This window comes from Sus scrofa, chromosome 1 (genome assembly GCF_054392235.1).
Source record: "Sus scrofa isolate SSC_HxYL_T2T_F1_AM1 chromosome 1, Sscrofa_HxYL_maternal_Yorkshire_Landrace_v2.0, whole genome shotgun sequence".
Classification (NCBI taxonomy): Eukaryota; Metazoa; Chordata; class Mammalia; order Artiodactyla; family Suidae; genus Sus; species Sus scrofa.
This window is the reverse complement of record NC_139383.1, coordinates 116,606,192-116,626,521: the sequence shown is the minus strand read 5'-3', so window position 1 is coordinate 116,626,521 and position 20,330 is coordinate 116,606,192. Positions and strand designations below refer to the sequence as shown.

Sequence of the window (20,330 nt, the reverse complement as noted above, 5' to 3'; positions counted from 1 at the left end):
CACAGAAAACCAAGAACGAAACCTAGGTGGGGCGGGGAAGGTACTACCCCTGCTGCATGACCCTTGGCAGGTCACATCCCCTCCAGACTCAAGTCACACAGAAGCTGGCAGGAAGGAGAGGCCACATGGGCTCTAAGGCCCGGGTCCCCTGGGTTTCCTTCCCCCTGAACTCCCGGCACCTGTCCTCTAGCCTTGCCCTCCCAATGGCCGTTCACAACCCGTGGAAGCAAAGGTCGGAGAGCGGTTACTTTGCATAATTTTTTTATTTTGCATTTCATATATTATCCAGTTTCACATTCTCACAGGATCGGCAATTACAACAGCCACCTCGTCTCCCAAGTCTGAAAACAGCAAGACAGCCCCAGCTGCGGTCCAAGGCACAGCACCGATGTGCTCACAAAACAAAAAAATTGCACAATTTTTCCTTCATTTTCCCTAAACTAACAGCTGACGCTAAGGCTCACTGCTAGAGAACGGAAACCCTTTTCTTCTTCATGCCTCCAACTAAACGTTAAACTTAACTGACAGGGCAGACAAGGTCTCTTCAATAATTAATCGCACACACACACGAAAAAATCCTTTATGATGCATAAATATTTTGTTACACAGGGTACAAAAATACTTTAACTTTTTGGTTGGTTTTGAAGTTTGGAAAGAATGAGGAGTCATGGCAGGGGGCGGGGGTGCAGCGTGGAAGTAAGCAAAATGGGCCCATCTGAGGAGGAGGAAGCAGAGGACCCCGATTTGAAATGACCACAAAAAAAATGCTCTCTCTCGGCTGGGTGGTCCTTCCTGTTCAGCCTGGAAGGGTGGGGTGGGGTGGGGTGGGGTGGGAGGTGGGGGGTGGGCAGGCTGGGCTGCAGGGCTTGGTCCTCACTGAAGCAGGGTGGGTGCCTGGAAGGGGTGTGGGGAGGGGGCGGGGGATGATGAGCCATAGTGGTCAGGATCTGTTGCTATGGTGACACAATGTGAGAACAAACTGTACACTCACATATACACAAGTTGAAGTGTCTTAATTCATGCCAGAAAACATGCAAAATTAAATGCCTCGTTGCTCTGAGGTGGAGCTATGGAAGCAAATTTGGCCTGGAGGTCGGGCCTTGCTCAGTCCCAACGAGGCCTCCGAGCTGGGCCAGGGTGTCCCAGCGAGAAGGCCCCGGAATCCTGCTGCGAGGCCTTGGAGAGGGGCTCTGGGGCAGGATGGGCTGAGGAAGAGGAGAGAAAGGGAACAGGAAAGAGTCCACTGAGTCAGGCTTAAAATTCACAGTCTTTGGCGGGAAGCAGCATCTCTGCACGGCCGCCTGGGGGCAGTGGGAGTTTAAGGGTGGCTTCCTCCCCAGCTGTGGTGACAAGGCCTGGAGGGAGGGGAGAGAGGCCATGAGCTGAGGGGTGGGGCTGGGCTGGAGTCGAACCCAGGTCCTCCCCCTGGTGAGGAGGCTGCAGGATGGGAGGAGACGGGGCAAACCAGCCAGAGTGCCCCAGGCACAAGCTCGGGCGGGGGAGTAGCACCAGCAGGTCCTGGACTCGGGCAGAGGAACCACGACCCTGCGGAAGCCAAGCTCTAGGCCACTCTCAGTCCCAGCCCTCCGGGCCAGCACTTACGGAAGAACTAACAGAACTGGCGATATTTCCATCCTTGCTGGGTGGTATCAGAGGAAGGGTACCAGCGCACCTGCAAGAGAAGCCAACGTCAGGAGCTAGCTGAGCAGTCCTTCACTTGACAGGGGAGCCCGGGAAACGTGGCTTTCAGTGCCCCTGTGCTGGTTCTGTCACTGACGAAGGAGATCAGGCCAGTTACTCACCTCTGGGCATCAGTTTCTTCATCCTGAAAATGGGAGAGTGCCACCTGACCTGCCTCCTCTGCAGGATGGGGGGTTCAAATGAGAGCCGGTTACGAGAGTGTTTACAACTCCACTGAGCCCGCCTGTACCGGGTGGAGTCCTGGCAGCCAGGGGCACTGGCCCAACAGCCTGCCCATCCCCCTTAACTGGGGGAGTGCAGATTCCTAAGGAGAATGATGCTAACACATTTTTGCTCCACTTCTTGGGTCTCAGTGTCCTCACTAGCCACAGGACAGAGAAGATTAAGTCACAGGGTGTCCACAAGGATCAGGTAAGAGGGAATGTCAAACCACATTAGAAACCAAAGTCGCCGTGGTCTCTAAGGGGTAGGACTTCCAGATGTTGGTCCTGTCCTGTGTGATTCAAGGAAGTCATAGATGTGACCCAGCCGACAGCCACCCCCACTGCCCCACTCCGACTTCACCATTCCTGTTCCCATTACAAGCCTCCTAGGCCTAGGGATTTGTCACCTACCAACTGAGCCCTCCTGTGGAGGTCTGGCAGCTACCTCGACCCTGGTACTTGCTAGATGGCTCCCCCACCACCCTCCAGCAGTAGCCCCAAAGCAGGATTCCCAGAGCTGGGCCAGGAAAGGACACACACCCCCTTCCCCATGAGCCAGTCGTCTGGATGGTGAGCTGTGCTGGGTGCCAGGCCAAGACTGCAGGGAGGCTGCCTGCCCCAGTTACAGACGGCATGTCTGCCCTAGCTGAGTGGCTGCCTGGGAGGGGTGGGGGCAGGGCATCACAGGGCCCCAGGGAGGGGGTGGGAGAAGAGCTCAGAGGTGGGAGCCCAGGTTCTCTTAGGAAAGGAAGAGATGGCACAGGAGCAGGTGTGGAAACCCTGTAGCAGCTGGGCCTACAGAAAACCCCACTGAGGAGCTCCCTGGTGGCTCATCGGGTTAAGGATCTGGTGTTGTTACTGCTGTGGCAGAGGTTGCTCCTGTGGTACGGGTTCAATTCCTAGCCCTGGAACTTCTGCATGCCATAGGTGTGGCCAAAAAATAAAACTCCCTTGAAGTTGGAGCAACTGGACCTAATTACCCACTTGGCTGCCAGGAATCCCTGCCTCTGTAAGCAAAGAAGATATCACTGAGCAAAACCAAGATATCTGGAGGCTCATGGAAGCTTCCTGAACTTGCTCCTGTACTCCTCCAAACTCTAGGTGCTGCTTCTTTTTGTTTGTTTCTTTTTGGCCACACCCACAGCATGTGGAAGTTCCTGGGCCAGGGATGGAACCTGCACCACGGCAGTAACCTGAGCTGTTGCAGTGACCAATGCTGGAGCCTTAACCCACTGCGCCACAAGGGAACTCCTCTAGGTGCTATTCTGTATAGCACAGGACTCTGACCACCACATGCTCAGCAGCAAGTTGGCAGTGGGTTACTCCGAGAAGCCAGGACACTGGCACATTGGACCAGGTTTTGGGCCACCTGACCAACACTGAGCTTCAGAAATGTGGCACTACTGTCATCAGCACACAGCTGGCCTGTGCTGCCAGGACACCTTGACTAAGCCACACACCACACAGAAAGGGTCAAGAGCCTCTGCTCACCTTGGAGCTGTTCAGCCTCAGAGGCCACCTTATTTTCTCTCCTGTCTGCTAAACATCTGGGAGCAGGTCCCTCCCTTCCCGGCTGAGAGCTGAGTGGGAGGAGGCAGTGGGCTACCGTCTCGGCGAGAAGTCCAGCTGGACACCAGAGTTCATTCCCCAAGAGAGGGACGACAAGGAAACCAGCTCTACTGCTGCCAGACGAGCCCGTGGCTAGTCCAGCTCAGGGAAGTTGGAGGGGGGCCTGATCACCACCCTTCACCCAGCCCCCCTGGAGGAAGCGCCTGGCAGGCTGGGTGCCCTGTAGGGGTGGACGAGAGGAGAGCACTGAACTAGGGAGGGACCCTAGAGGACTCCGACCCATCCTCTTCCACCACTGGCTGCTTAGGGGCCTGCAGCAAGCCTGCTCCATCCAGTCCGTTCTCTCCATGGTGCTGTAGCTCGGGGTCCAGAGCAGCAGCTCTCCCAACAGCCTGAGATGTGCTGCCACCTCCATCTTGGGGAGAAAGTAGAGGAAAGCCTTCATTTCTGAGTTCAGGAGGGTTGTGCCACCAAGGCGGACAGAATACACTCAAAGGGCTGCATTTCCACTCTCTTCAGAGGCTTGGGATAGGCTGGCAGTCCAGGTCTTGTAAAATGCATGGTCCCTTCCTGCCCCAGCTCAGAAGGGAGACCCCCAGCTCGGGGGTCATGGCCAGCACAGCAGGGAGTGAGTGGCTGGTCCCCTCTGGGCCTCCAGTTGTTCAGAGGGGGTTTGGGGGCCTTAAGAGGCCACCTCACAGGGACAGGCCTGTGGGCGTCTAGACTACAGCTCTGAGAGGGGCAGTATCACAACAAAGGGGTCGGGGCACAAACTCGGTCCTCTCTCGGAGCCTGGGACTGACTGAAAAGATACACCACAAGGTAAGAAAAGGGATGAATCCACGAGAAGAAACTTGAACAACCAATAAACACAGGAGCCTCCTCCCTCATCACCAAGTCAATCAAAACAATAGCCAGTCTTACTTAACCCAGACCAGCAAGTCTACACTTTGACCTTGTAATAGTTCTAGGAATTTATGATAAGGAAAACAAGTAGGACAGGTGCCCAGAGGGGTGTGAACAAAGGTGTCCATGGCAGCACTACCTATCAGAGCAAAAAATTGTGTAAACAACTTAATTTGCCATCTGCAGGAAGCTAGACACAGATATAACAGCAGCTGGCCAGGCATCCAGAATGTAGAGCTGCATTTACTGACACAGAAGCACACCCTAATACTGAAGTTTTGAAAAGATTCAAAGTGTCATTTTTTTTCTTTTTAGGGCCACACCTGTGGCATATGGAAATTCCCAGGCTAGGGGTCCAACCAGAGCTACAGCTGCCGGCTTACACCACACCCACAGCAACACAGGATCTGAGCCACATCTGCAACCCACACCACAGGTCATGGCAATGCCAGATCCTTAACCCACTGAGCGAGGCCAGGGATCGAACCTGTGTCCTCATGGATGCTAGCTGAACCACAACAGGAACTCCCAAATGGGTCATTTCTATAAAAGGTTCATACTTATGGATTTACTTAAACACCGGTGTCCAACTCCCTCCCAAGTCTAAGGACTAGAAGTAGTGATATTCTGGCAAGCAGGATGATAAGCAAAGGGAAAAGAGAAAAAGCTGTCTTTTCCTTCCTGCAAGCGCAGACCTCTAAAAGCTCATGCTTATGAAGAACTTGGCGTGTGCCAGAAGCTTTTCTAAGTAGTTCTCATACACTAAGTTTCTGTAATCCTCAGAAAAATCTGATGAAGTAGATGCTGTTGTCACTTCCATTACACAGATAAGAAAACAGAGGCAGGGCCATTCATCTAACTTTAAGGTCATCAGTAAGTGGCCGAGCCAGTGTAAGGGGGGCAAAGGGCCACAGTGAAAGACTCCCAAGACCCTCAGGTTGATATGAAAAAAGCCCACACTGGAAGGACCCTGGGGTGCAAGAGGACATGCAGGATCCCTGACTTTTTTTTTTTTTTTTTTTTTTTTTTTGGTCTTTTTAGAGCTGTATTCACGGCATACGGAAGTTCCCAGGACTGAGGTCAAATAGGAGTTACAGCTGCCGGCCTGCACCACAGCCACAGCCACTGCCACAGCCACACTAGATCCAAACTCTGTAACTTACACCACAGCTCACGGCAACACTGGATCCTTAACCCACTGAGAGAGGCCAAAGATGGAACCCGTGTCCTCGTGGATACTCGTCAGGTTCACTATAGTTGAGCCATGATGAGAACTCCCCAGGATCCCAGCTTTTAGGCCACCATCCTCATAGGCCAGATCCCAGTATGCCCCTGCCACCTACACCCTCTGAAAGAAGACAATGCTATCAAAAGGTCTGGCAAGATAGCCTCGTGCCAAGAAGAGCAGGACTGAATCAAGCCCCTTCCTTCCTGCAGGTCTCATCCCTGCAGCCACATGAGGACATCTCAGCCTACGGAGACCTACTGCCAAAAGACATGAGGTCAGGGTGTGCATGTTGGGGTACAGAGAGGAAGGGCCGGTTTTCTAGCCCCTTCTATTAGCTCCTGTTTTCTCTCCCAGTTGCCCTCCCCTCCCCTGCCACCAGGGGCAAAAAAACACAAGAGCTACTGGTCCTTTGGGTTCAGAATAACCCCCTTAAGATCAGTGTCTACTTTTTTCATCTAAGCATTTTCAGCCTCCATCTCTGGGGCAGCACTACTTATATGCAATGCTTTCAAGGAGTTCCTGTTGTGGCTCAGTGGGTTAAGACTCTGACTAGTATCCATGAAGAGACAAGTTCCATCCCTGGCCTTGCTCAGTGGGTTAAAGGATATGGCATTGCCACAAGCTATGGTGTAGGTTACAGATGTGACTTGGATCTGGTGTTGCTGTGGCTGTGGTATAGGCCGGCAGCTGTAGCTCCAATTCGACCCCTAGCCCAGGAACCGCCATATGGCCTAAAAAGACAAAGAAAAAAAGAAAGAAAAGAAAGGGGAAATGCTTTCATGCCTATTACTGCATTGGGTCCTAACAGTGTGTTTTAGTGTCAAGGAAATAGCTGTCCAGAGAACTTAAGCAGCAGGGACAGAACTAGTTACCGCCTGATCCAATCGCTTGCTATTAGTGTGCCTCCTGAAAAAAGCCACTATCCTTTGAGGTGGCCTCATCCCCACCCTAGGAAGGCCAGAAGACAGAAACTCTAGCACCATGAGGCCTCTAGCCTCAGAGAGGCCCTGGGAGGAACTAGACGATAATTTCTATTAAGTAATAACCATGACAACTGGCACTCCTGCAGCACTCTCTCTGCTAATATGCTACCAACCACCCTATAAAGTAGCTACGACTCTCAGCATTCCATGAAGAAATCAAGATACAGAGAGGTAAAGTAACTTGCCCAGCATCACAGAAGCGCTTGAAAGAGAGGGTCAGGACTTAATGGAGACAGCTGGACTGGAGCTGGACAGCCATGGGGCATGGGGAAGGGAGGAGGAAGCTGGAAAGGAAAACAAGCTCAGAGATGGGCAGCAAGCAGCACAATGTTCCCAGCCAACTGGGGGCCACCCCAAGAAAGGACAGAGACACCTCTCCTGATAACCCGACACCCCGGCCGTCCCTGGCTCCCAACTTCTGCCTCGCCATTGTCATGGCCGGGCATCTCAGAGCACACAGGGTAGAACCTCTCCACCTGATCAGGTCCTGCCTCTCGTTTTACAGAGGAGGACATGCCCAGAGGCCCAGAGGAGAAGCCACCCACAGAAGATCAGGGAGTGAACGGGTGGCGGAGTCGGGATCAGAGGTGAGGAGCCCGGCGAGGCCTCATGGGGCCCGGAGCACCGTCCACCTTCCGCAGTCCACAGGGTAAGAGGGAAGGGGACTGACCTGGCGCTATGCCCTCGCTAAGCCCCCCAACACTGCCCTGGGGAGGAAGAGCCTCACCACCTTCCCAGCCCCAATCTATTCTCCAGCTGCCCATGGTGCACCGCTGGGAGAGAGCCAAGCTCAAAACGTGGGCCTGTCCTCACTGGTACAGCCCAAGCTGATGCAGCCAGGGGCATCCCCCACTGGGAGAATGGCTTACGAGGGTGGCGGCCCAAGAATCTGAACCTTCTGCCTCAGAGCTGGGGAACCCAGGTCACTCAGCCTTACAGAGGTCCAGGACAGACACGCATTTGGCCTTCGCACGGGCAGATCCCCCAACTCCTCCTGCATCAGCTTCTAGTTTCTGTGAGCTCTCCCTCCTGGCTTCTCATTCCCTTTAACTCTTCATCCTCTTCTGACGCACCACCCAAGAGACTCTGTCCTCTCCGTTTCAACAGCCAGGTCGTTCTTCCTGAGCCTCAGCTCCCACTCACTTTAAGAGGAGAGACCGAGGTAGGCTTGCTCCTCACCCCAGCCCCCCTGTGCTGCCTGGCACTGCTCTGTCACTGCCACACAGGCAGGGGCAGTATCTGACCACCTGCTTATCCGCCTCTGGGGCGCCTGGTGTGATACCTGGAGCGGCACTTGGCGAGCACAGAGCCCTCCTGGCCCTGGTGTCCTCCCTGCCTCTGCCCAGCAGTGCTGGCTCCATCTCTTCTGAGCCAGCACCATTCACAGTGGAGCACACAGGCTCGACCAGCACAAGGGCACACACTCATTGGGCACCCCTGATGCTCCAGGTACAATTCAAGCACCTTGCGTCTTAACATTTAATTTTCATGAAAACCTGAGGCACATAATACTCTCCTTACTTTTTCAGATGAGTTAAAAAAAAAAAAAAAAAATCCAGACGGAAATCTCTCAAGCTTTCTGAAGTCCATCACGAGGAGACAGAGCAGGCGGGCTGGCTCCAGAGACCACCCTCAGGTCTGTCACCACAAGCAGAATTGGCACAGCCCACTCACGGGTGTTCACGGAACGGTGGAACCACAGGGGTCCCTCAGCACTGAGCATTCTGCCACTTGTTCTTGACGAGACCTGAACGGCTTATCCTCTTCTTCCCCTCCGTCAGATCCCAAACCCTAATGGCACAGTCATACCAGACAGCAGTTCTGCAGCAGCTCTGGGGCCCCAGGTGGTCCGTGGCTGGATGGAAATGAGGCCTGGCCAACTCAGAACCTTCATTCTCCCCCTTCCTGCTTCTCCCCCAGGCAGGCTTACCTGAGTATGGAGGGTGGCGGCGGCAGCAGCAGTGGCAGCTGGGTATGTGAATGCAGCATGTGAGATTACTGGGGTCAGCTCTGTGGTGTACAGAGGGTAGGGGGCCCAAGCCTCGGGGGATGCAGGGATCAGAGCGGCCCCCATCAGGTCATCTGCAATGGAGACAACAGCTGCCATCATCAGAACACTGGTCCCCCCTTGTGCCACCCCACTCCCAACAGAGAAAGGGACCCAGTGCTATGGTTGAGTTCTGAGGCCAGGGTCCCCTCAAGGACTCCAGAACCAGGAAAGAAGCCACAGTAACTAGGCCAGAGTTGGTGAACATCCTGCAGGCTTCAACAAATCCTCAGATGGGCTTCTGCTAATCTCAACCAAGAGGGATCAGAGAAGGCTTCACTGACAGCTCAGGAGCTCAGTCTGAAGTCCGGCAAAGGCTGCAGGGGAGCAAGGAAGCACAGGACCCACAGGGATGGGTGACGGTGGATGCAAGAAGCTCCTGGAAAGAGGGACTGATTCCCTTGCTGACAATCCCAACGTCGCAATGCCATTCACTGGGCCCCCAGCTCAGCCAGGTAAAGGGTGGCAGCTGGCCACTCCAAGTGCCACTCACAGGGGTCCCGAGCGATGAAGTGTGCTCCTAGGGCGGGGTGAGTGTTGGTAGGATTTGGTGTAGCCATTAGCTTATTCTTGGCCATCTTGGTGTTGGCTTTGGCAAACTCTAGCCTCAGGGTCTGCGGGTTCTCAGGATCAAAGCGAATACCCTACATGAGAGGGAAAGGAAGGGAGAGGTTTAACTCTGTAAGACCCAGACTGCCCACTGCAGTGGGTATGGAAAGGCCCCAGAAATGACTCAACCTGAAAGACTTGCCTGCACAGGGGCTAGACAGGAAACAGGCTGCTTGGGCCTTGTGAATAATGGCGTTTGGTACAGACAGTGCAGCCGGAGATCGTGCACCGAGACAGGTGGGGAAGGTACATCTGTGTGGGGACCCTTTCCTTGGGTGTGGAGTGGGGGAAGGTTTGCAGAAGATGGAACAAGGGTACCTGACGCCTAGAGGTCTGGGGGTCAGAGGAGGGCCCGTTCTCCATCTACTCACATTCAACGCATTCTTGGCTGCTTCTGCTCCTGCCCGGCTGTCAAAGATCACAAAACCAACAGGCTAGTAGGAAAAAAAAGAGAATACCCTTGCATCTCTCCCAACATTTCATCTCCCCTCAAACAAAACAAAATAACACAGAACAAAAAATATGTAAGACTAGTCCATCGCCTCCCTATATCCAGTGGAACAGCAGAAGGAGGTTCCTGGGTACCAAAACCCTCCCACTCAGGCACCACACAATGAGAAGTGATGCTGATGGAGCTTTATCCCACTTCGCTAAACATCGGCCTTTCAGTAAAATCTTGTGTTGTTGTTCGTGCATGCAGGTATTTAAGAGTAAGTTCCAGTGTCTTCCCCAGCAAGAAAGGGGACACCAATGTATCAAGGGCAGGGAAGGCTCCAGGTTCAATCAAGGGAAAACAGGGGCAAAACTTCTCCAGGAGTTCCCGACATGGCTCAGCGGTAATGAACCCGACTAGTATCCATGAGGACAAGGGTTTAATCCTGGGCCTTGCTCCAGTGTTGCCATAAGCTGCAGTATAGGTCGCAGATGAGGTAAGAAAAAAAAAAAGAGAGAAACAAAATAAAATCCTTAAAAACACAAAAACAGGAGTTCCCGTCGTGGCGCAGTGGTTAGCGAATCCGACTAGGAACCATGAGGTTGCGGGTTCGGTCCCTGCCCTTGCTCAGTGGGTTAACGATCTGGCGTTGCCGTGAGCTGTGGTGTAGGTTGCAGACGCGGCTCGGATCCCGCGTTGCTGTGGCTCTGGTGTAGGCCAGTGGCTACAGCTCCAATTGGACCCCTAGCCTGGGAACCTCCATATGCCGCGGGAGCGGCCCAAAGAAATAGCAAAAAAAAAAAAAAAAAAAAAAAAAGACAAAAAACAAAAACTTCTCCAACTTAATTTTGCCAGGGTTCAGTCCAGACCCCAAATGGTCCCTGAAGGCTCTGGGCCCAGGACTCCTGGCATCAGGAGCCAGAGTACAGTCACCAACTGTGTGGTCCTCAGCCTCCAAGCCCTGCTGTGGCTTCTCAAGAGCCAGAGAGGAAGGACCAGCAGCTGACTGGGAAGCAGGGTGGACTCGCAGAGGCCACTCTTTCATCAGCCCAGGAAAGATTCTGGATGACAGGGGGCAGGTCTCAGCTGGCAGGTGCCTCAGGAATGAGGCAGAGAACAGGCTCAGTTCCGAGCTCAGCAGTCAGTCTGGGCTGGGAGGAAGAAAATCCTTGCAGAGAAATTACCTGTCTCGATGTGAGCTTGATCAGGGACCCTTCATACCCCTGCAGAGAGAGTTGGTCATTAACAGGGAAGGTTGGAAGCCTCTGTCGTGCTACCCTGGCCGCCCCTGAGAGCAGCCCCACCTTTCCCCAGCTCACACTCTTCTCCCCGCAAGGAGACCCATGCTGACCTCCACCACTGCTAAGCACGTTTGGCCCTTGCTTCCCCGATCACACGGCTTAGCACATGGGGTGGGCATCATGTGGTAAGCAGTCATCGTTTCATGCAGAAATTCCCCTTTGCTCCACTATTCTGTAATCCGAAGGTGCAGAACCTTACCTTTTTAAGTTTTCTTATCTGCAAACACTACACTGAATCTCAAAAATTCCTTACATGGCAAATTCTATGGAGAGTCTACTGTCTCTACTTTACAGATGAGAAAACAGAGGCTCAAAAGGGCCAAGGAATTGACAGAAAGCAACATGTGGATTAGCAGAACCAGGACAGAGAGCCAGGTCTGCGATCCGCTTCTCGTGGTTTCCTGCTGCCCCAACCAGGTCTGTGATTCTTTCCTGAGGCTTCTGCTTCATCCTAGGTTCTGCCCATGGGTGGCTGGGTCCAGACTCACCTTGAATGGCCTGAAGAGCAGGTAGAGTTCTCTGGGTTTGATGTCCACAGGGAGGCCACTGACAAACAGTGTCCGGACCTGGGGACAGAGACCACAGTGGTCAGGGCCAAGCTGACAGAAGAACAAAGGATGACAGCTCTTCCTTCAGGAAGGAACCAGAATTCTTCCAGGGCTGAAGGAAGAACTCAGGATTTCCTAAGCCTCCTTTGGAGGCTGAGGCAAGTGAGCACCCAGAGTTTCACAGCATTGAACTTTTCAAAGCCCTCCTCTGGACACTTTTCTTTCTCGGGGTTCACCCTGCAGGTGTCACAATAAGTACTTGCCTTTGCACCTCTGTCTGCTACCGAACAGCTAAAAGAGAGCCCTGTTAAACAGGAGCAGAGACCAAGGACTCCTCTGAGGCCTGAAGAAAGAGCTAGGGTATTTTTCTTCCCAGAAATGCACAAGTGGAAACGTACATCTTTTCCAGAAGACGCCCGTGGACCCCTGGTAGACAAGCTCTATCTGGTCTAGGGAAGAGGCAAAGATGTTAACTCTAGGCCCTGAAGCAATTTCATCAGAGGGCCCAGGGCTTTCACATCCATCTCCTTTGGCTTCCTGTGCTAGACGTAAGCTCCTCAGGGGCCTGGAATGTCTGGCCTTTCTGCCCAGCTCTCAGCATGGTACTATTACCAAATGTTGACTTAATAAGGCACATGGGGAAGGAGTCAGAGATGGAACAATGATGCTAGGTTTTGAAGAATTAGTAGGATGTTGCCAGCTGTAAGTGAGGCAGGGGATACTCTAAGTTAGGAGCCTTGCCTTCAACACAGTTCCAAGTTGGTGGTGCGGCCAGGTCTAGACGCAACCGTCCACCCTGTGACTCCTGCCAAGGCTGACTACGCAAAATGTGGGTGAAGTCCAGGAGAGGGCTGGTGGGAACACTTTCCTAACTCACCCCTGCTGGTTAAATGTTGCCAGTACCCAATGCTCAACTAGTGAGGCCAGATCAGCCAAAAATTCTACCAGGGGAGGGAAGGCTTTCTATAGTAAATCCACTAAAAATACATGTTGACCTTGTGCTTTCCTGCATAAGGAAAAACCTAGAAGAGCAGAGCTCCCCCACACACTTGACTCCTGTTTTGAGTCGCATCTCATACCACTAAGCCAAATGTAGGTCTTCTCAACTCCTCACTGCCGACCCAAGAACAAGTGTATGTGCCTCAGCCTGCCCATCATGGAGTCAGGCCATTCCTGAAAGCATTTAGATGTCCTAATGTGGGGCCACATCTCCTCCCCCCAGAGGCCCTAGAGAACTTCTTCCATGATCTAATGATGGCCTGCAGAACAAACCCAGGCAACAGACTTTTTGGAGACAATGGCTTCAATCAGAAACCAAGGGCACAAGGGGGGAAGACATCAGAAGCAAGAGAGGCTACAACTCTACTGTCTGCAAAAAGGAGACCACACCAAAAATCTCTACAGAAGAAAAGGCAGAGAATTATGACTCAGATAAGGAAGCAAGAAAACCCCCCAGGAAAACAGCCGAGTGATCTAGAGATTACCAACCTCCACGACAAAGACTTTGTAGACTGATGATAGTAAAGATGATTCAAGATCTTGGAAATAAACTGGAGGTGAAAACAGATAAATTACAAGAAACACTGAGCAAAGAAATAGAAGATTTAAGGATTAAGCAAGTAGAGATGCAAACTACGACAACTGAAATAAAAAATTCACTAGAAGCAACCAGCAGCAAAATACAGGAAGCAGAAGAACGAATAAGTGAGGTTGAAGACAGACTAGTGGAAACCACTGATGTGGAACAGAAAAGAGATAAAAGATGGGAAAGAAATGAAGACAGTCTACGAGGACTCTGGGATCATGTTAAACATCCAATATCCACATTATAGGGGTGCCAGAAGGAAAAGAGAGAAAGGTGAGGGAAAATATTTGAAGAGATAATAGCTGAAAGCTTCCCTAACATGGGAAAGGAATCACTCACTCAAATCCAGGAAGCACAACGAGTACCATATAAAATAAACACAAGGAGGAACATCCTGAGACACATATTAGTCAAACTGACCAAAATTAAAGGCAAAGAGAAAATACTGAAAGCAGCTAGGGAAACGAAACAAATAACATAAAAAGAAACCCCAATAAGGTTATCAGCAGATTTTTCAGCAGAAACTCTGTGGCCAGAAGGCAGTGGCATGATATACTCGAAGTGATGAAAGGAAAAAACCTCCAACCAAAATTACTCTACCCAGCAAGGCTCTCATTCAAATTTGAAGGAGAAATCAAAAGCTCTACCTACAGACAAGCAAAGCTAACAGAATCCAGCACCACTAAAATGTCTTTACAGCAATTACTAAAGGACCATCTCTAGGTGGAAAAGAAAAGGTCACAACTAGAAACAAGAAAATTACAAATGACAAGGCTCACCAGTAAAGGCATACATATAAGTCAAGGCAGGAAATCATCTACACACAAATATGCTACCCAAATCAGAAATCCTGAGGAGAAGAGGGTACAAATGCAGGACACTGGAGATGCACCTGCAATTAAGAGACTAACAACTTAAAACAATCATTCACTCACACACACACACACACACACACACACACACACACACACTCTCCTACCTCAAAACTTCAGGGTAACTGCAAACCAAAAATCTACAATAGATACACACACAAATAAGAAAAAGCAATCCAAATACAACAAGACAGTTAATAAAATGGCAATAAGAACATACATACCAATAATTACCTTAAATGTAAATGGACTAAATGCCCAACCAAAAGACAGAGACTGGCTGAATGGACATAAAAATAAAACCCATATATATGCTGTCTTCAAGAGACCCACTTCAGTTCTAGGGGCACATACAAATTGAAAGTGAGAGGATGGAAGAAAATATTCCATGCAAATGGAACTCAAAAGAAGGCTGGAGTAGCAATACTCATATCAGACAAAATAGATCTTAAAATAAAGATTATAAGAGACAAAGAAGGACATTACATGATGATCAAAGGATCAATCCAAGAAAAAGATATAACAATTGTAAATATATATGCACCCAACATAGGATCACTTCAATATAGAAGGCAACTGCTAACAACCTTAAAAAGAGAAACTGACAATAACACAATAATGCCAGGGGACTTTTAACACCCCACTTACAGCAATGGACAGATCATCCAGGGAGAAAATCAACAAGGAAACACAGGCCTAAAATGACACATTAGACCAGATGGACTTAACAGATATTTATAGAACATTCCATCTAAAAGCAGCAGAAAACATTCTTTTCAAGTGCACAAGTAACATTCTCTAGGATTGATCACATTCTGGGTCACAAATCAAGCCTTGGTAAATTTAAGAAAACTGAAATCATATCAAGCATCTTTTCTGACCACAATACTATTACAAGTGGAAATCAATAACAAGGAAAAAAAATTACAAAAAACACAAACACTTGGGAGACTAAACAACATGTTACTAAACAACCAAAGGATCACTGAAGAAATCAAAAAGGAAATTAAAAAATACCTAGACACAAATGCCAACAAAGACACAACAATCCAAAACCTATGGGATACAGCAAAAGCAGTTCTAAGAGGGAAGTTTACAGCAATATAAGCCTACCTCAGGAAACAAGAAAAAGCTCAAATAAACAAGCTAACTTTACACCCAAAGCAACTAGAGAGAGAAAAACAAACAAGACCTAAAGTTAGAAGGAAAGAAATCACAAAAATAAGAGCAGAAATAAATGACACAGAAAAGAAGAAAACTATAGAAAATATCAGTAAAACTTAGAGTTCCCATCATGGTGCAGTGGTTAAGGAAACCAACTAGGAACCATGAGGTTGCGGGTTCAATACCTGGCCTTGTTCAGTGGGTTAAGGATCTGGTGTTGCAGTGAGCTGTGGTGTAGGTTGAAGATGTGGCTCGGATCCCAAGTTGCTGTGGCTCTGGCGTAGGCAGGCAGCAACAGCTCCAATTAGACCCCTAGCCTGGGAACCTCCATATGCAGTGAGTGCAACTCTAAAATGACAAGACCGAAAAAACAAAAACTTCCAACAGAAATTCCCATTGTGGTGCAGTGGCAACGAATCCAACTACTAACCATGAAGGTGCACATTCAATCCCTGGCCTTGCTCAGTGAGTGGGATCCAGCGTTGCCATGGGCTGTGGCGTAGGTTGCAGACCTGGCTCATGTCCCACGTTGCTGTGGTGGCTGTGGTAGAGGCCAGCAGTTGCAGCTTTGATTAGACCGCTAGTCTGGGAACCTCCATGTGCCTCAAGTGTGGCCCTAAAAACCAAAAAACAAAACAAACAAAAAAAACTTCTAACAAACAAAAGTCCAGGACCAGATGGCTTTACAGGCAAATTCTACCAAACATTTAGAGAAGAGCTAACACCTATCCTCCTGAAACTATTCCAAAAAATTGCAGAGGAAGGAACACTTTCAAACTCATTCTATGAGGCCACCATCACCCTGATACCAAAACCAGACAAAGATACCACAAAAAAAAAAAAAAAAAAAAGAAAAGAAAATTACAGACCAATATCACTGATGAACATAGATGCAAAAACCCTCAACAAAATACTAGCAAAAGAAATCCAACAATACACTGAAAGGATTGTATACCATGATTATGTGAGATTTATCCCAGGGATGCAAGGATTTTTCAATATCTGCAAATCAATCAGTGTGATACACCACATTAACACCTGAATAAGAAGAACCATATGATCCTCTCAACAGATGCAGAAAAACCTTTTGACAAAATCCAACATGCATTTCTGATAAAAAACCCTCCAGGCACAGAGGGAACCTACCTCAACATAATAAAGGCTATATATGACAAACCCACAACTAACATCTTTCTCTATGGTGAAAAGCTGAAAGAATTCCCTCTGAGGTAACCAACTCTCACCACAACTATTCAACATAGTTTTGGAGGTCCTAGCCATGGCAATCAGAGAAGAAAAAGAGATAAAAGGAATCCAAATTGGAAAGGAAGAAGTGAAAACATCACCGTTCGCAGATGACATGATACTATACCTAGAAAATCCTAAAGATGATACCAAAAAACTGTTAGAGCCCATCAATGAATTTGGTAAAGATGCAGGATACAAAATTAATACACAGAAATTGACTGCATTTCTATATGCTAACAACAAAAGATCAGAAAGAGACATTAGGTCTGAAGGCAGCAAGGGAAAAACTAAGTGTTAATTATAGGGGAATCCCCATAAGGCTATGAGCTGATTTCTCTATAGAAACACTACAGGCCAGAAGAGAGTGGCAAGATATATTCAAAGTTCTAAAAAAGAAAAATTTGCAGCCTAGAACTACCCAGCAAGGATATTATTTAAAATAGAAGGAGAAATAAATAATCTTTCCAACAAACAAGAGCTAAAAGAATACAGCATGTTCCCACGGTGGTGCAGCAGAAACAATCCGACTAGGAACCATAAGGTTGAGGGTTCAATCCCTGGCCTCGCTCAGTGGGTTAAGGATCCAGCATTGCTGAGAGCTGTGGTATAGGTCGCAGATGCGGCTTGGATCCCACATTGCTGTGGCTCTGGTGTAGGCTGGCAGCTACAGCTCCGATTAGACCCATAGCCTGAGAACCTCCATATGCCATGCGTGTGGCCCTAAAAAGGACAAAAGACAAAAGACAAAAAAAAAAAGAGTACAGCAATACTACACCCTTTCTATAAGAAATACTGAAAGGGCTTCTCTAAATTAAAAAAATTTTTAAAAAAGTAAGAAGAAATAGGATGGAGGAAATCACAATTGGAAAGCAAGCCAGTATACAGATCTAAAAAGGCAGAAAAACCTATTTTCAAAACCCTATTGTAAAAGTGATGATAAACACAAGAAACAGCAAAAGGACAAACATGAAGATGTTAAGAAAGGACTTCAAAATCATAAAACATGGGGAAGGAAAGTAACCAAATCTAGACTTTTCTTTTTAAAGTGTTTGAGCCTATATAACTATCAAGCTAAAGCAAGCAGATAGAGGAAGGGGCTAACTTACTTAAAAACAGGGCAACCACAAATCAAAACCAAACATTTCATTCATGAAAACTAAAAAGTACACCAGCATAAAATAAGTGCAAATCAACCAACCAAAAAAAGAAACAAAAGAGAAAAACTTTCCTTGAAAAAGACACATGCACCCGGCATGTTCATTGAAGCACTATTCATAATAGCCAAGAGAGGAAAACAACCTCAAGGTCCATCAACAGATAAATGGATTAAGATTTGGTATATATGCACAATGGAATACTACCGAGCCATAAAATGGAACAAAATAATGCCATTTGCAGCAACATGGACGGAACTAGAGATTCTCATACTAAGTGAAGTAAATCAGAAAGAGAACAGGAGTTCCCATTGTGGCACAGTGGTTAAGGAAACCAACTAGGAACCATGAGGTTGCGGGTTTGATTCCTGGCCTCGCCCAGTGGGTTAAGGATCTGGCGTTGCAGTGAGCTGTGGTGTGGGTCGCAGATGCGGCTCGGATCTGGTATTGCTGTGGCTCTGGCATAGGCTGGAGACAACAGCTCCAATTAGACCCCTACCCTGGGAACCTCCACATGCCTTGGGCACAGCCCTCAAAAGACAAAAAAAAAAAAAAAAAAAAAAAAAAAGAGCGAGAGAGAGAGAAGAAAGAGAAAGAAAAATACCATATGATATCACTTAATCACTTATATCTGGAATCTAATATGTGGTACAAATGAACCTTTCCATGGAAAAGAAACTCATGGACTTGGAGAACAGACTTGTGGTTGCCAAGGGAGAAGGGGAGGGAGTGGGATGGACTGGGAATCTGAGGTTCATATATGCAAACTATTTCATTTGCAATGGATGAGCAATGAGATCTTGCTGTATAGCACTGAGAACTGTTATCTAGTCACTTGCGATGGAGCATGATGGAAGATAATGTGAGGAAAAAAAATACATATATATGTGTGTGTGTGTGTGTGAGAGAGACAGAGAGACTGGGTCACTTTGCTACAGTAGAAAATTGACAGAACGCTGTAAACCAAGTATAACAGAAAAAAAAAAATCGTTAAACCCCCTCCCAAGAAAAAGAAAAGAAAGAGACATTAGCAAAACAATCCCATTTACCATCACATCAGAAAGAATAAAATATCTAGGAATAAACCTACCTGAAGACACAAAAGACCTGTATTCTGAAAATTATTAAGATGCTAATGAAAGAAATCAAAGATGATGCAAACAGATGGAAAGAAATACCATACTCTTGGATTGGAAGAATCAATATTGTCAAAATGACAATACTACCCAAGGCAATCTACAGATTCAATGCAATCCCTATCAAATTACCAAGGACATTTTTCACAGAACTAGAACAAAATATTTCCAAGTTCGTTTGGAAGCACAAAAGATTGAGAATAGCCAAAGCCATCCTGAGAAAGAAAAATGGAGCTGGAGGGATCAAGCTCCTTGACTTCAGACTATACTACAAAGCTACAGTCATCAAAGAAGTGTGGTACTGGCACAAAAACAGAAACAGAGATCAGTGGACTAGTATAGAAAGCCCAGAATTAAACCCATACACCTATAGTCAGCTAATCTGACAAAAAGAGGCAAGAATATACAATGGAAAAAAGACAGTTTCTTCAATAAGTGGTGGTGGGAAAACTGGAGAGCTACATGTAAAAGAATGAAATGAAAACACTTCCTAAAACCATACACAAAAATAAACTCAAAATGGATTAAAGACCTAAATTTAAGATATATGTATACACACACATGACCTAAATTAAGACAAGATACTATAAAACTCTTAGAGGAAAAAATAGGCCAAACCCTCTCTAACATAAAACCATAGTAAAATCTTCTCAGATCCAGCTCCTAAAGTAATGACAATAAAAGCAAAAATAAATGGGACCAAACTAAACTTAAAAGTTTTTGCACAGCAAAGGAAACCTGAAAAGACAACCCACAGAATGGGAGAAAATATTTGCAAATGAAGTGACACAAGAGATTAATCTCCAAAATTTATAAACACCTCCTGCAGCTCAGTACCAAAAAAACAAACAATCCCATCAAAAAATGGGCAGGGGAGTTCCTATCCTGATGCAGCAGAAATGAATCCAACTAGGAACCATGAGGTTGAGGGTTCCATCCCTGGCCTCACTCAGTGGGTTAAGGATCCGGTGTTGCTGTGAGCTCTGGTGTAGGTTGCAGACATGGCTCAGATCCTGTGTTGCTGTGGCTGTGGTGTAGGCCAGCAGCTGTATCTCCGATTGGCCCCCTAGCTTGGGAGCCTCCATATGCCACAATGGCAGGAGACTAAAACAGACAATTCTCCAAAATGACATACAGATGGCAAAAAACACATGAAAACATGTTCAACATCACTAATTATTAGAGAAATGCATATAAAAACCACTATGAGGTACCACCTTACACCACCCAGAATGGCCATCATCAAAAAGTCCACAAACAATAAATGTTGGAGAGGGTGTGGAGAAAAGGGAACCCTATTACACTGTTGGTGGGAATGTAAACTGGTGCAACCACTATGGAAAACAGTATGGAGATTCCATGAAAAAACTAAAAATAAGAATTACCATTTGATCCAGCAATCCCACTCTTGGGCATCCATCCAGAGAAAATCATGACTCGAAAAGATACATGTACCCCAAAGTTTGTTGCAGCCCTATATATAACAGCCAAGACATGGAAACAACCTAAATGTCCATCAATGGAGGAGTGGATAAAGAAGATGTAGTACATATACACAAAGAAATATTACTCAGCCATAAAAAGGAATGAAATAATGACATTTGCAACAGTATGGGTGGACTTGGAAATTATCACACTAACTG

At 47.8% G+C, this 20,330-nt stretch overlaps 1 protein-coding gene across 5 annotated transcripts in view; it reads right to left on the bottom strand.

Moving 5' to 3' along the window:
• Positions 1–244: 244 nt before the first annotated feature.
• Positions 245–20,330, bottom strand: part of RBPMS2 (RNA binding protein, mRNA processing factor 2) — a 37,170-nt gene continuing 17,084 nt past the window's right edge. The window contains exons 2-8 of one of the 5 annotated variants that reach the window (XM_005659494.4): positions 11,469–11,546; positions 10,864–10,902; positions 9,618–9,680; positions 9,131–9,281; positions 8,521–8,672; positions 1,603–1,672; positions 245–1,355 (exon numbers count right to left, since the gene is read on the bottom strand). In XM_005659494.4, the coding sequence (XP_005659551.1) occupies positions 1,610–1,672; positions 8,521–8,672; positions 9,131–9,281; positions 9,618–9,680; positions 10,864–10,902; positions 11,469–11,546 (546 nt within the window). In that variant the 3' untranslated portion in view covers positions 245–1,355; positions 1,603–1,609. Of the gene's footprint in view, positions 1,673–8,520; positions 8,673–9,130; positions 9,282–9,617; positions 9,681–10,863; positions 10,903–11,468; positions 11,547–20,330 lie in introns of all 5 variants that reach the window. The other 4 variants (XM_005659495.4, XM_005659493.4, XM_021093786.2 and 1 more) reach the window with 4 other exon arrangements.